Consider the following 16137-nt stretch of genomic DNA (forward strand, 5'->3'; position numbering starts at 1 on the left):
TCATGGAGAATGACCTCGTCTCTGGACAACGCCCTCCAGGTTGGCCACTTGGAGATGACGTAGGTCATTACTGCAGAAAGGAGTGGGTACGCCGCAGTTTCTTCTTGGAACTGCACTTTTATTACTCATTCACTGTCCGTGGAGACGAATGATACAATCTCTTTGTCGAATGGTGTTTCGCCTTCGTCATCTCGCACCGGAAGCCTGAAAAGCGCGTCTGCAACCTGATTTTCGCTGCCCCGCTGGTACTCGACTTGGAAATTGTACTTCAGGAGACGGGTCGACCACCGTGTAATCCTGAGTGGGCGAAGGCCATTTCCTCGGGTGTTTAACAGTGCAGCGAGTGCCTGATGTTCTGTCCGCAACTTGAAGCGACGACTCCACAGGTACGTGTGCCATCTTTCACACGCCCACAAGCATGCAAGGGCTTTTCTTTCCCCCGTCGAGTACTTGCGCTCTGCCGGGGTCAGCGTACGTGACGCGAAGAAGACCGTCTAGACATCCGTGCCGTGGAGTTGCTGAAGCACTGCTCCAAGTCCGTATGCCGAAGCACCGGTAGTCACAATTATGGGGGGATCGGGGGCCGAGTGCGCTACCTCACATCAGCTCGGAGCACGTGGAGCGAAAGCTCGCGCTGCAGAACCCAGGGACACTGGGGGGGCAATGCTGCCCGTTTTGGACTCCCAGGAAACTAGGGAGAAGGAAGGGACGTCAACAAGGCTCTTTCGATGTTGATTGGTGTAGTCGCTGATGACGGTATCTGCAGAAGTTGCTAAGATACATTCATTCACACCTACGTCACTTCCGTCTCCCTAGTCTCCTGGACATCCAAAACGTGCTACATAGCCCCCCTGGGTTCAATCCTCACCCCTGCCCGTTTCGATCTGGATGAGCATCGTGCCGGCGTGCGGTCGTGTATCACTGCTGCGTGGTGCACGTTAAAGACCCCATGGCTAGTGGTTGTACTGCACTGGCTAAATTGCTCATCTACAGCGAGTGATTCGTCGCAACTTTACAAATAACTGACCAAATACACGCTGTATAAATATACACACAACCCCCAATCACAATTATGGGTAGGTCTGCATTGAAAATCCTTGGAGTTTTTGAAGACGAAAGCAACTTTTTCACTCGAGTGACGCTCTTGTCCGCAGCTTGGTCCGAAATGAACGGCGTGCCCTTCCGGAGGTACCTACGCGAAGTACCTCCTGAGACGCAAGGTGGGAAACGATTCGTGCATAACTGCCACTTGTTTTAGCGGCATGGCAGGCGCCGCCCACTCTTCTTCCAGCGCCGCAGATATGTCGTCGGGCTGGCAGGTTACGTCAGTTGTAGGTGTGGAAGATGTTGGTTGCCGACATTCCGTGTTATCGGTAGTCTGCTCACATACCAGATGAGGGTCTGCCAGTAGTGACGCTTCATCAGGCTTGTCAGCGTCGGTATAGAAGCATGTTCTGGTTGCTCCACTCATTTGAATATCCAGTGCTACCACAGCGTTCATTGCAAGTAGCGACGTACCGTTGTCCGCTATATAAAAGAGAACTTGTGCCTGTCTCGTCTTGAACGTAAGAGTAGCCGTGAAGGCTCCCAACACGTTGATGGGCTCGCGGGAAGGGTTCAGCAACGTGTCAGGGGGTGGCACAACTTGGCGTCGCTTCCGAACTGCTGTATAAATGCGGACTTGTCCAATATCGAAACCGATGATCCCGTATCAATCAAGAACGGTACTGACGTCTTAAAGACTTTTACCGTAATGAGGACTCGTGATTTGCACATTCCTGTGATGTGATTCACGAGCGTTGGGTCTTCGTCATCGTTGTCGTCCTCATCCGATAGAATCAGTTCGACTTTCTTGCCCCGTGGCCGTTGTGAATAGCCTTTGGGCGTGCTTCTGCAGACACCGCCGAAGTGAACAGGACGACCACATTTGTAACAGTAAATATTCCGCTCTGGGCACGTGTCATAGCTCTGACAGCGTTCCAACCCGTGTCCGCAGTTCGCACACGTTCGTCCATAAATTCTCTGATTGTTCCGTCTTGGGGGTTGGTCTTGCCACGAGATAGGCGAAGATGTGAATCAGACCGACCTGCGACCTGACTGTCCAGACCGTCGTGGTCCACCTCCAGACGATTGTTTTCGGCCGGTACCGCCATAGGCGGTACAGGGCGAAATTAGAGTCACTAAATAACGCTTTCAGAGTACCGCATTCCTTTTCTTTGGCACTTTGCCGACATAGCAGTCGCTCTATCCAACAATATTCTGGTTCGCTGCGGCATCATTGGACAGCGGCAGTCACGTGGGTCACTATCATCATCATCGCGTTTTCTCGACGCCACCATCTTGGGTCCGCGCACGTTGAAGCGTTGAAGTCCGTTTCTCAGCACGCGCCTTTTCCGTGAGATACGAACAACACGACCTTGATTCGAGTTGATATGCGTGCTTAGTTCAGGGTTTCCTCAGTATTCCGCATGACATCCAATTCAAAGCGTAGCTTTGCCCGTGGTATACGAAGAACCGATGCCGCGGAGGTTCGCGTTTGGATCTCGACGTATAAGCGCGAGACCGCTACCGTGTGAAGCATCTAAAGTGTCGCAGTGTAGTTTGTGCAACAATGCCTGCTTGCTGTGCGTTCGGGTGTGCCAACAGGTCAGAGAATGGGAAAAGACTCTTCCGCATTCCGTTGGGAAAGGGCGCGACAACGAGACGTAAAGTATGGTTAACCGTTGTGAACCGAAAAAATTTCAAGCCCGGCGCGGGAAGCAAGCTTTGTGAGGTGAGTGCGTTTAGCAGCTGTTCTGCTCCGCGTATCGCTTTGAAAGTCCTCAACCATCGCCGACTGAACGGGAGAGCGGCTACTTCAGGCTTTTATTATAATGCCTTCTAGGATCACTTCGAGCAGTCTCAGTTCGAAAACCACCGAGCCGATGGCAGGAAGCTGCTTAAACAAGATGCAGTGCCTACTATTCTTGGCTCCGGGCGTAACTCAAACGAGCTAAAACGCAACAGAAAGATGCCAGTGAAGCAAGTTTCAGCCTTTCTGTCAGGTATGTGAAAAAAAAATAGAGATTACGAGTGGCACTGACGTGCTTTTGTTGAACCGTGTTGGTAACTGACACTCCCTGAAATAACCTTTCAGACACCGTGCGGACAGACTCTCCCGCCTCTGACTGCCACAAGACCTTGAGCCCAGAAAGCGCAACAGGTTACAGTGAAAGTAAGTCTGCCTCCACAGTTTCTGTGCACATCAAATAGCTGTCATGATTTAGGGTGGCCCAACACCGCTTATGTGTAGTCCTGTTTGCTTCCCATCTTCTGTGCAACACATTAACACGCACACTTTGCGCAGGAAACCCTGACGGAGCTTTCTCGGGCTGCACAGTTGAGACTCCGAGCAACACTGCCACGTTGGAAGGTTGGGAAGGCACTCTGTTCTTTTGTTTGTGTTTTTTCTCTCCATGCAATAACCTTTCCAGACGCCATGCCCACAGAGTCTCACGCCTCTGACTGCCACGAGACCTTGAGCCCAGGAAGCGCAGCGGGTTACAGTGAAAGTAAGTGGGCCTCCACAGTTTCTCCGCACATCAAATAGCTGTCATGATTGAGGGGGGCCCAACACCGTTTATGTGTAATCCCGTTTGCTTCCCATCTTCTGTGCAAAGCATTAACATGCACACTTTGCGCAGGGAACCCTGACAAAGCTCTCTCAGGCTGCACAATTGAGACTCCGAGCGACACTGCCGTGTTGCAAGGTTAGGAAGGCGCTTTGCTCTTTTGTTGAGCTGTGTTGGCAACTGACTCTCCCTGCAATAACCTTTCCAGATGCCATGTCAACAAGCTCTCACGCCTCTGACTGCCACGAGACCTTGAGCCCAGGAAGCGCAGCGGGTTACAGTGAAAGTAAGTCTGCCTCCACAGTTTCTCCGCACATCAAATAGCTGTCATGATTTAGAGGGGCCTGACATCGTTTATGTGTAATCCTGTTTGCTTCCCATCTTCTGTGCAAAACATTAACACGCACACTTTGTGCAGGGAACCCTGACAGAGCTCTCTCGGGCTGCACAATTGAGACTCCGAGCGACAGTGCCGTGTTGCAAGGTTAGGAGGGCGCTGTGCTCTTTTGTTGAGCTGTGTTGGCAACTGACTCTCCCTGCAATAACCTTTCCAGATGCCATGTCGACAGACTTTCACGCCTCTGACTGCCACGAGACCTTGAGCCCAGGAAGCGCAGCGGGTTACAGTGAAAGTAAGTTTGCCTCCACAGTTTCTCCGCACATCAAATAACTGTCATGATTTAGGGGGGGCCTGACACCGTTTATGTGTAATCCTGTTTGCTTCCCATCTTCTGTGCAAAACATTAACACGCACACTTTGCGCAGGGAACCCTGACAGAGCTCTCTCGGGCTGCACAATTGAGACTCCGAGCGACAGTGCCGTGTTGCAAGGTTAGGAGGGCGCTGTGCTCTTTTGTTGAGCTGTGTTGGCAACTGACTCTCCCTGCAATAACCTTTCCAGATGCCATGTCGACAGACTTTCACGCCTCTGACTGCCACGAGACCTTGAGCCCAGGAAGCGCAGCGGGTTACAGTGAAAGTAAGTTTGCCTCCACAGTTTCTGGGCACATCAAATAGCTGTCACACCGTTTATGTGTAATCCTGTTTGCTTCCCATCTTCTGTGCAACACATTAACACGCACACTTTGTGCAGAAAACCCTGATGGAGCTTTCTCGGGCTGCACAGTTGAGACTTCGAGCAACACTGCCACGTTGGAAGGTTGGAAAGACTTTTGTTTGTGTTCTTACTCTCCCTGCAATAACCTTTCCAGATGCCATGCCAACAGACTATCCCGCCTCTGACTGCCACGAGAGTAATTTTCAGCTAACTCGTACACCTCGATCATGTGACTTATCTGTTTGCGAAATCGAGCTTCTTTCTGACAGACAGAATGATACTAGTTAAACTCAGCCAAAGGGTTCTAGCCGGCAGCACGGAGACGAATGTGGACAAACTGAAGAGAGTCTTCATTGGAGATTCACGCAGAACCTCTCTGCATTGAGCTTGACTTAAAATCGTGAACGGAGAAATTGAGTATTTTTTGTGGCCTGACAACCTGAGCAATGTAGACCTATACGCAGGGAGCAAGAGAGAACGTCGCAACTTAAGAGGCTCAGACGCTGGTTTGAGCAAGCCGGCCCAGATGTTCAGAACACGTCATATTGCATAGAAACCAAGGGCAGTATAAACCAAGTCAAGGCGCCAACTTCATTGCAAACGGAAAAATGGAGCCGAACCGTGTGTTCACTGCCAAGGAAATGCAGGCTAGGAAGAAGTGTCGAGCACAGGAAGAACGTCTTCGGTATGAGGCGAAGCATGGTTTCGAACGTGAGCGCATGCTGGCTCATAAACGGGAAGTGGAACAGGGTGGCGGCAGTGAGACAGCAGCGGAACAGGAGAGCGTCGTTTAGGAGTGCACAAGAGTACTTTAAAAAACATTTCGTGCAGGACGAGTTTGATTTTGTTTGCTGTGTGTGCGATAGACCCTGGGTTTTGTTAGATATAAACACAAATGTTGATGTTTCCAATAGATGTATATATAACGCATCACTAGTGTCGTCTTACACCAGTCTCTGAACGACACCAAAATCACCGTCCAAGCAGCGACAATCGTACATCAAAGAAAGCTTTGCTTTTACACCAAATCCCACATGGGGTGGGATTCACATTATTTTTTTCATGTTGCGTTTTATTCAAATCATGTATGTTTTTGCAGATCCCATGGTGTCTAGAGATGTTGCTGCAAACTGCCTTGAACAACATCACGAAGAAACAATATCTGAACTCCGTCGTAAGCTTGACCTGGCCAACAAAAAATATCTCAAGCTGTCACGAGAGCTTCAGAATCTTAAAGGTATTAAAGTATTGAGTCTCGTATATGATTGCAAAACAAAAGGCAGCCAATAAATGTTTATTAAACTTTAGTACAAAAATTCTAATTGTAGCACATGGGAAGAAATAGCAGCAAAGAAACTTAGACAAGAGTAAAGGAACAAACACGACAGGACGGCACTGAACTAACAACTGTTGTTTATTATACGAAAAGGGAAAGGAAGAAAACAGGAAGCATCTTAATCAGAAAAAATAGACACACACACACGCCAACAAGCGGCATATTATGTCACGATAAACCAAACCAGTGGCTACGTAATGCCCGTTTTAGTCAATCGCGTGTACTTGAATTCTTTTTCAGATAACGCCACTGACGGTTCGCTGACCTGCCTAGTTCCGAGATAAAAAGACTTGGTAATTTCCGTTGTCACTCTGCCTCTATGTCTATCCAAAGCAGTGACTTAACTAAAATTAGGCTGGCACTTGCAGCCCCTGCAGTGTAAAGGTAGCGGCCCCCCAACTGTGGCCCTGAGTGAATACAAATGCTAAGTCTGTCATTTAGGCAGCAGAGTGACAAGAGAAATTTCCGAGGCCTTTTTCATCTCGGAAGTTGGCAGGAGATGCGTCAGCAAACCGTCAGTGGTGTTACCTGAAAAAAACTTTGGGTACCTGCGATTGACTATGACCGGTATTACGTAGCCACTGATTTGGCCTATCGTGACATAACAGGCTGCTTGGCTGGCATTTTTGTGTGTGTCTATATATTTTTATCTGATTAAGATGCTTCTTGTTTTTTTCCTTCACCTTTTGCGTAATAAACAACAGTTATTAGTTCAGCGCCATCCTGTCGTGTTTGTTCCTTTACTGCTGTCCAAATTTCTTTGCTGCTGTTTCTTCCCAAGATGTTCACCTCAAACCAACTAGGGCAACACGTCATATTGTTGTAGAACTTCTTTTTACATCCTTCAGATGACTGTAGAGGGCATCTTGCTGACGACCAGATCCTCTGTATGCAACAAAAAGATATGAGAGGCAACAGATGGTCTGGGGAGACCACCAAACGAGCCTTGCAACTCCGTCTTGCCTGTGGACACAGAGGCTACAACTTCCTTCGAGAAGGATTCCTGCCCTTGCCAGCCGAGCGAACTCTCCAGAAAAGGATAGAAGGAGTCAATTTTCAGACAGGTATGAACAAAAAAATTTAAATGTATTCAAACACGTTTGGCTTCATTACCAAAAATGCAGACAGGTTTTCTTTTCCTTTTACGCAGGGCTTCTTCGAGAACTTCTTCCTGCAGTGGAGTGCAAAGTTGCAACTGTGGGTCCCCAAGAGCGACACTGTGTGCTGCTCATGGATGAGATGCAGCTGACACCTGGCCTGGAGTATGACTGCACAACAAAGACCGTGATTGGGCAAACAACTTTGAAAGGCTGCAAGCTGCCGAGCAATGATGGCATCGTAACCTTTGCAACGCATGGGCTGGTGTTTATGCTGGCCGGTCTATCCACAAGGTGGAAACAAGTCATTGGTTACCATTTCACAGGTAAATGTGTCAATTTATGGTAATGGATAGATTTTTATGTCTCTTTATTACCATAATCATGTCAGTTACCATTACCATAGTCATGAAAGTGTAATTTGTCAATAGGGTATCTAAAAACTCTCTTCCATTTCAGGGAGTTCTGTGTCATCGGACGACCTGAAAAAGATGGTCTTTGAGATTATTGTGGAGTGCGAGAAAATTGGTCTTGTGGTAGAGGGAATCGTTTCGGACATGGGCGCCTGCAACCAGGGTTTGTGGAAACAGTGTGGAGTGTCGGCAACTCGGCACAGTGATCCCATTGTCTCCTGCCCCCATCCGTGTGCTGTTGAGGGAGAGAACAGAGACCTCTTGTTTTTTGCCGATGCCCCACATGTGCTGAAAAACGTCCGGGGTCACCTCATACGTGAACAAACAATATTTTTGCCAAGAGACATCGTCGAGAAGCACAGCCTGCCAACAAATGAGGTGTGTGTTTTTTACTGTTATTTCCTTCTTGGGCAAGTTTAAGCGTAGCACCCAAAAGGAATACCCCAAAAGCGCTTCTGGTCTAGTGGTGAATAACACATCTTGCATCATTTTCTAGACAAAATATATATTTGCCTTTTTCGAGGCAAGGTTACTTCTACTGTGCGAATAATTGCGTGACTATAGTGGAGGAAAGATGCATAAGCAATAGAAAATAACTACTGACCGGAAGTTTCAAATTGCAATCAGATAGACCAGTGGTTCTCAACCACTGATGTTTCGCGGATCCCTTGTGGATCGACGGAGGTGATGAAGGATCCCATATGTGGCGAGGGAAGGCAAATATAAGGTCAGTTATGATAATTATTTAATAAATAGATATAGGTAAGGGAGCTAATTATGATAATTATTTATTAAATGAATATAACTAAGCGCTAGTATGAAGTAGACTTCTCTCATTGACACACACGAGAAAACTCATCCAAAAATCGGAATGTTTCTTCTTAATCTAAAAAAGACAACTTTTATTGCCGGGCTTGAGTGATGAGGCAGGGCTTCGCGGGCCCTTAGAATGCCTTCGCAGACCCAAAAGGGTCCGCGGACCCTCATTTCAGAACCACTGAAATAGACGATAGACATCATCATTCAGTTCGTTTGAAAACAAAAAAGAGGGAATGTAACAGTTCATCACTAGAACTAAATCTTTTACAGGTCTCTGTCGCACATATCAAAGAGCTGGCTGCAATTGATGGCCGTCAAGACCTTAAAGTTGCACCGCATCTAAAGGAAAAGTACTTGGAAACCAACCATTTTGAGAAAATGAATGTTGCCAGTGCAGTGGCAGTTTTGAATCGTGCTGTGGCTTCAGCATTCAGGTTGTTTGTACAGATGGGGCAGCTCCCACGTGGGGCCTTGACAACAGCTTGGTTCTTGGAGATGGTAGCCCGCTGGTTTTCATTGATGGCATCCAGAAGCTTCGGTGTCGCCATGAGTAATGCAAAGGAAAATGAGCATGAAGATGCAGTGACATTCCTTAGAATGTTCATGAGTATGTTCAGACGGCTGTCCATTCGAGCACCAGGTCAGAATGTTTGTTTCAAACCTGTACAGGCGGGAGTTATTATTTCGACTCAGAGTGCCTTGTTGTTGCAGGAGAAGCTCTTGTCACAGCATGGCTTTAGATTCGTGCTTCTGAGCCGCGTCAGCCAGGATGCTCTTGAGAACTTGTTTCCGTGTGTTCGAAACAAGCATCCAGTTCCTCGACCACTGGAGTTTAAGTTAACACTGCGATTGATTGCTGTGTCACAGTTCTTCTCTCCTAGTCGTCGTGGTAACTACACGATTGATGATAGCGTTGATCTTAGACTTTTTACAGTCCTCACCAGTGCCCATACAGGAGTAGTATTGAGTGCAAGTGAGCAGGAGTCCATGGCTTACCTTGCTGGTTACACCTCACGAGCCATTGTGAGAAAACACAAACTCTGTGAAGAGTGCACTTCATTCTTGAAAAAAGCACCCGCAACATCAAACACTAGCCTGATTAAGCTTAAATCATACACCCCAAACAAAGCCAACCCACTGTTCACACCTGCTCGCAACGTGCTTGAACTTCTGCAGCATGCAGAGAACACATTCAGAGTGAACGAAAAAAAGATCCTGAACATCAGCATTGACAAGTTGACTACTATGGTGCTTGCCACATATCTCGGGAAACCATTGCCAACCTGCCACGGCCTGGCACAAAAGCTTGTACACATGTTCCTTTTAGTGAGGCTCCGCTTTTATCTGCGGAAACTCAACCTGTCTGCGTGCAAGAAGCCAAGCGCAAAATGCGGGAGTCGCAGCGTGGGAATGAGAGTTCTAACAGATAATGTGAAGTGATCCGTGTGAGGTAGCGATGTGTTCATTCGTACGTGGCCAGATCTGATGCACAAGCGTGTACACCCGGTCATCAATATGAAGGTGAACACTGAACTGTCGACCGCTCTGTGCTATTGGCGCCATGACGCGGTGGCCCTACAGGCGTGCCAGTCTTATTGCGCACCTCACCTTGATTAAGCGCTTGGATCAAACACCATTCTCAGATCTCCTCTACTCTCTGCAGAAAGGGGGAGGATGAGCTTCCACACTTTGTGCAGGGGGTAGCACTAGACCTAAGAACAGCATCCGGTCGAAGCACTTATCTTGGCAAACCGCGTAATAAGACTTGCAAGCCACCACGGAGCGGTCCATGGTCCAGAGTACAGCTTCATGTTGATGACGGGTTCATGTATGTTTCATTTGATGAGGTTCCACTTTTAACTAAGATACCACGATTGAAATAGTTTTGTATTGCAGCATTAATTATATGTACTCCTGTTAACTTGAAACATATCAGGGGAAGCCATTGTCACCTTGCCATGACCTGATGCACATGCTTCTGCATATGTTTCATTTGGTGAGATTCCACTTCGCGTGCTAAAGGGCAGGCTCGAAATTTTGGGAGTTGTGGTGTTGCAGGGAGAGTTTTGGCATAGAATGTCAGGTGCTCTTTGCAGACTACCAACATGCTTGTGTGTCATGTCGCCTCCTTGTTGAAATGTTTTTTTTTATTGCACCATTAATTTATTTCCTGTTTGCTTGTAACATATACATATAGGCAAGCCATTATCATCCTGCCATGACCCGATGCACATGCTTGTACATGTTTTCTTTTGATTTGAGGCTCGGTTTTTATTTACACACCTTGAGTACTGGAGCTATAATGCCGCAGTGGGAACATTTAGCAGAAAATGTCAAGTGACCTTTCAACTATCGATTGTTTCATCTCTACCTGACATGAGTGTTTTTGAAACAAGTTATATTGTATTAAAGGATTTACTTTGAACTTGTTTGTTGAAATTCAAGTGTCCAATATGCCGAAATTGAGATCTCTAGTGCCAACTGGCTGAAACATGTAATACTTTATTTCACAATTCAGAAGGTAGGTGCGTAAAGACTGTTTACAGCATATACCGTATACGCTTGAGGTGTCACCTAAAAGTACACATACTCACAAGCAAAAAAACAAACCATGTGTGCAGATTAGAATCACGCAGTAACATGTATTCAATTACAAATTTAAAGCTGGGGTAACTTTTATATGGAGCATATGTACTACATCACCGATATCGTAAAATTATAATCAGGTAGATATGGTCTATGAATATTGACTAAAAGCATGGGCTAAAGCGAGGGAAGTTCACCTCACTGCATTCTTCCCCTGGCGCATAAGTCAGAAAACAATTTAAATGTTTCGTTTATGAGAAGCCTCCTGCCCGAGTGAAGTGTGCCCATGGCACACCATACTTCCAATACGTCGACGACACAAACAAAAAGCGATGTAGATCGACGCAGTGAATTGGCATTCCAGGACAGTTGACACAGTTGGTTTGGCAAGCGAGACATTCCACTCCTGAATCCGTAGAAGTGCCCCAAATTGCAGTCGCGCGCGTGAAAGCATTCGGTATTCTGCTAGAGTGCGTTCTACTTACTTAGGAAGACTATCCAAGGTGCCACGCAACCGATTCAGTAACCCTTTCACTGTCGCTACAATGCCAGAAAAACTCGCCGGCTACCCACCGCTGCTACAGCCCTACAGCTGGCGCAGACGACGACAAGATCTCGGCTTGGCTCGGCTAGACTCGGCTAGAGTCAATTTTCCATCGCGAGTGGACCCAATATGGCGGCGCCTGACGCGCTTCAGACGCGGAGTTTGGGAGTTTCGGTACTCTGAAAGCGTAGCTTTATTTAGTGACTCTAGGCGAAATAGCTGGCGCGCGTGCGTCGTGCGTGCTTCGAGATGTCGATCTTCGGCTCTCAGCACGTTCACTCCTTGCGGGAGAGCGAGAACTGTACCGGCGCGAAGATTCTCGAGGGGATGAGTTTCTTGAAGACGGTGGTGGTGTATGATTCCGTCTCAAGTTCCTTTCTGTTGACGATCCTGCTTCGAAGCCCGCACTTCTGGTGGAAATTTTGCAAGTCGATAGAGAGTTCGGGGAAGGCGTCGATGCCATTTTTCATTCCCGAACTTCACGTCGTACACGTTCAATGTTCAAAAGCGTCTACAGGACCACGTCAAATGGAAGAGCGGCGTCTAAAACCATTCACTCTTCCATTTCAGACGACGCGACGCCGATCATAAATTGTTTCCGGACTTGTTCTTGCGTTTTGTCCCCAAACCTTGCCGGAATTGCTAAGGCTCGCAGCGCCGACAAAAAGTCCTTGAGGGACTCACCCTCTTGTTGCTCCCGAAGGTGAAATTGCAGCTGTTGCAGAGTCACGTTGAGGGGTTGAGCGAATTCTGCTCCCAGCAGTTCCACCGTCTCTTTCCAGATGTCTCTCGCCGGTGGACGGCCAGCTTGTTCACCGCTTGCTGCTGTCGACGTTGCTGGCGCCGTTGCAACAACACCCTCGGGCGTTGGTAACGAGTCGAATATTTGTTGGCCTGCTTCGCCGAGACAGCTAAAGGGATGCTGAACCGAAAACTGGATTCCCCAAAACACGCGGCAAAAGCGTGCAATGGGATGCTACAAACACCAAAACCTTACTCATACAGAGATGTCTCGAACGGATGACCGTATTTTAAAAAAAAAAGAGGAACATTTGGCAGGAATGTTGACGTCATGTTTCTCCGAGAACGAGAGGGAACGGCCTCGCGTCTTCTCCGCCTCGCGGCCTTGAGGGAGCGAAGCGAAGAGAGGAGGAAACTAGGTATCTTGACGGTCACGCGCCTCGTCGGCCTGGTTCAATCTCGACTTCTTTTTCCAAAAATACGGCCGTCCATTTGAGATATCGCCTTACAAAAAGTGTTGTAGGGATTGTAGCGTCCCGCCTACATCTCAAGCATTGTTGTTGTTGTTTTTTTTGAAATCCAAATTTCGGTTTACCATCCCTTTAAGCAGTATGGCCTGCCGATGTTCGGCGTCGTAATCTCGAGCGCCAGTGGCCAGCAGTTATCGCTCCAAAATACGTATCCATCGCTTCCATGAAATGGCTGCAGTACCCGGTTTCGCCAAGAACTCTGGGGGAAGTCTTCCGCCGGACGTCGTCATCATAGGAAGATGTCCTTCTGCTTAAGAGGGAGGCCGTTCTAAAGGGTGATTCAAGGAGAGGCCAGGCTCTTTAAATTGACCACAAAATTTAGTTTCTTAACCTATCGCGCTACGACTTTGTGCAGTGTTGCCAACAGATGGTGCACTTTTTTTTGTAAAATTGGCAAAGAGCGAACTTACCTGGGGAAAAAGTAAAGAAAGAAAAAGGCTTAACTCCTATGGAAACGCAGCAACGCCACCGGTCTTCAAACAACACGGCGCCGTTTCGCACGCGAGACAAGAGATGGCGCAACGAACACCACCAACGAACGAGCATACGGCGCCGAGAGCCGGCGTCTTTAGCTGACAGTCTTTTCGACTCAAAAGCGGCGCGCGTTCTGCAGGCGGCGACAGTCGCAGAAACAAAAACAGGTGCGGTAACAACAAGGAACTGCAGTTCCTTGTCTGCTAAAGACGCCAGCTCTCCGCGTCATATGTTCGTTCATTGGCGTCGCGACCGCTTGCGCCATCTCTTGTCTCCCGTGCGAAACGGCGCCGTGTTGCTTGAAGACCGATGGCTTCGCCGCGTTTCCATAGGAGCTAAGACTTTTTCTTTCTTTACTTTTTCCTCACGTAAGTTCGCTCTTTGCAAATTTTACAAAAAAAAAATATGCACTATCTGTGGGCAGCGCTGTACAAAGTCGTAGCGCGATAGTTTCAAAAACCGAATTTCGCGGTCGATTTAAAGAGCGTGTCCTCTCCTTAAATCGCCCTGTATAGTGCAGCCATCTTAAATGAGGCTGGGAACGACTGAAGGACGCGGCTGAACAAAGAAACTAATTTGCCGAGGACCAGTCGACGAAACCAAGGGCGCAGCCGATGCCTTGCCGGTGAAGACAATCGGGTCCAGGAACTCCTCGTCGCCATAAATGTATGTTGTGTCCCGGGCTACGGTGACACTGTGAAGGGAGTAACAAGTCTGGTCCGAGCGTTCTGATAGACTGTACTTTTTTTTAGATAGAGCCAATAGAAGAAAATAAAAATGAAGAAGATAAGAATTATGATAACATAAGAATATTTACAACACCGTGAAGAAGATGAAGTGGAAATCGAAACTAGGTGAGCACAACAGGGGGCTCAGGCCAGTCTCGAGGATGATATTATGCGTAAACCTAAAAATACTTTCTGCACTGTGGAACTGAGCATGGCGTCTCGCATTGCCCTGTGCCATGGTGCGTACATTTCCTTGGGGTCTAAACATATTAGGGAGTTTTACGGAACCGTGTCTGCACATCCGATACGGCACGATGGGCCCTCCGGTACAAACTGCACATATGGGAGTCTTCTGTGGTAGCGCATGCGCAGTTCGTACCGGAGGGCACACCGTACCATATCGGACGTGCAGACACGGTTCCCTAAAACTCCCTATTATCAGTCCGTAATTTGCTGAGCGCCCTGTATGGAAACGCAGTGATTGGCTCTCCAAAGTGGTCCGTGGGAGAGCTAGCGCTCCATATTTCTTAGTGTGTATATGCCATCGGCATACCCTTTTTTTATTCACTCAACAGTGAATTTTAGAAAGGTGTATAAAAATGTGGTACCATGATATCAACTGATTGGCTTAGCGAGCAGTATCTTTTTTTAGTTGTCCAAACTTATACTGGGGTTCTACATCACCTGCTGCAAATGCACACGTTAATATTTCGTCAACAAATAAAACAATAAAACAATTTGCTCGCACATTTGCGATTTGTGATTATATTATCCGTCCTTCAGCAAGTCGCCGAAACGTCTCGTTACCACTACAGAATAATCTCATATGGCAAGGCTGGGTGGAAGCTTGAAAACAACAATGTTTTTTCTAGATCATTTGCTTTTCAAACACAAAACAATTGACCATTTCGAAACTATTGGGGCACGGAGATCATATTTAACAACTGGCATTTTGCACAACAATCATCTCTCCAGTCAATGAGATGTAAGAACAGTGTAAGCACGGACCGTGGCTTAGCTAGATGCAGCCTCCACCTACTCCACCTAAGTTGCGTCTAACGACAGAATCTATTTTCCAAGATTGAATTTAATATTTCATTTTTCAACATTATAGACAGATCACACCAGGAGTTGCGCGACGCCACTGCTGTCGCGGTGCATTGTGCTCCCTAGCTGTGGTTCTCCCTAGCTTTCGGCCGAGTCAATGCGCGTTGGACGCCTGGTGTTTGGAGATTGTCGGGTAAACAGGAGGCTTCAAGGTCTTTAATCGGTGGCTTCACCTGTTGTGTGTCAGGGTGCAGAACTAACATCACTAGTCAAAATGGCATCGAATTTAATGTCTTCCCGAAAGAAGCCAGCGTCCGATTATAGTGGCTAAGAAAGGTAAACAGAGCCGGAAAAAAAGTGACAGAAAAAAGAGCGTTTTTCAAGTTGTTTCGCGATTTGCTTCATTATTTATCTCCAACCGATTACACGTTCGCTAATGAGTGTAAGAATATAGGGCACGAGGCAGAATATAGGCGTGCCGAAGTGTTCCGTACGTTGGAATCTCCGTAAGCACTCGCTTCGTAAAGATGTATCTCAATCGGGACCTCCATATAGCTTTGTGGCGGCAGTTTTTAATACATGTTTTTCTGGATATATTTGCTGGTTATAACTAGTTCTGCGGCGACATGTTTTAATAGCAGTGATTCCCGGCATGCGTCGCTTGAAATGAAACGAACGTTTCGAAACAGCCTTTTTTTTCAAACAACGTGAAAACACGGTATAATTAAATTTAGAAGTGCAACACTCATCGCCAAAAGGGCAGCAGAGGAACCTCACCCACTTTGTGATGGTGTATTATGCTACAACGTGATTTTGGCTGGCATTACTGACTGGTTATGCACTTTCACTAATGGAGACCGCAGAAAAAGCTTCCACCGTTGGGCGACTGTTAGCGTTGAAAGCTTTCGTAAACAAAATAAAATTAAATATAAAATGTACACGAAAACTTAACTCCACCTAACGTTCTTAGGTATCTACATGGTTGCTTTTTTGACAAATGTATGTTGTTACCGCGCGTCAGGCATGGTCTTTCTGTAGATCGCTTTTTTGTTTGTGAGCATGCGTCAGCCCGCAATGCACCTGTGCCTGTCACACAACTCAGGCAGCAGAAGCCATTGGGACAATATTGAGAACATCTAGGAAAAAGAGGCTCA

At 47.3% G+C, this 16137-nt stretch overlaps 1 protein-coding gene and 1 pseudogene across 1 annotated transcript; one reads left to right on the top strand and one right to left on the bottom strand.

Annotated features, from left to right (window-relative positions):
• LOC115315516 overlaps window positions 1-2153 on the bottom strand; it is a 75596-nt pseudogene extending 73443 nt beyond the window's left edge.
• A 589-nt stretch (window positions 2154-2742) lies between these two features.
• Window positions 2743-5462, top strand: LOC115315515. The gene is made up of 9 exons (XM_040219997.2): window positions 2743-2773; window positions 2885-3044; window positions 3137-3214; window positions 3347-3551; window positions 4030-4095; window positions 4166-4243; window positions 4377-4442; window positions 4513-4590; window positions 5230-5462. Exons 4-9 carry the CDS (start codon window positions 3479-3481, stop codon window positions 5460-5462), a joined length of 594 nt encoding a protein of 197 aa, XP_040075931.1. The 5' UTR covers window positions 2743-2773; window positions 2885-3044; window positions 3137-3214; window positions 3347-3478.
• Window positions 5463-16137: the final 10675 nt, after the last annotated feature.

This window comes from Ixodes scapularis, unplaced genomic scaffold, assembly GCF_016920785.2.
Source record: "Ixodes scapularis isolate PalLabHiFi unplaced genomic scaffold, ASM1692078v2 PGA_scaffold1__304_contigs__length_218370807, whole genome shotgun sequence".
Lineage (NCBI taxonomy): Eukaryota > Metazoa > Arthropoda > Arachnida > Ixodida > Ixodidae > Ixodes > Ixodes scapularis.

Excerpts from the sequence above, each read along its gene's own strand:
- LOC115315515 (XM_040219997.2), top strand. The coding sequence starts at position 3,479 with ATGCCCACAGAGTCTCACGCCTCTGACTGCCACGAGACCTTGAGCCCA. Across the intron at positions 3,552-4,029 it reads CGCAGCGGGTTACAGTGAAA|GGAACCCTGACAGAGCTCTC; the intron begins GTAAGTGGGCCT and ends CACTTTGTGCAG. Across the intron at positions 4,244-4,376 it reads CGCAGCGGGTTACAGTGAAA|GGAACCCTGACAGAGCTCTC; the intron begins GTAAGTTTGCCT and ends CACTTTGCGCAG.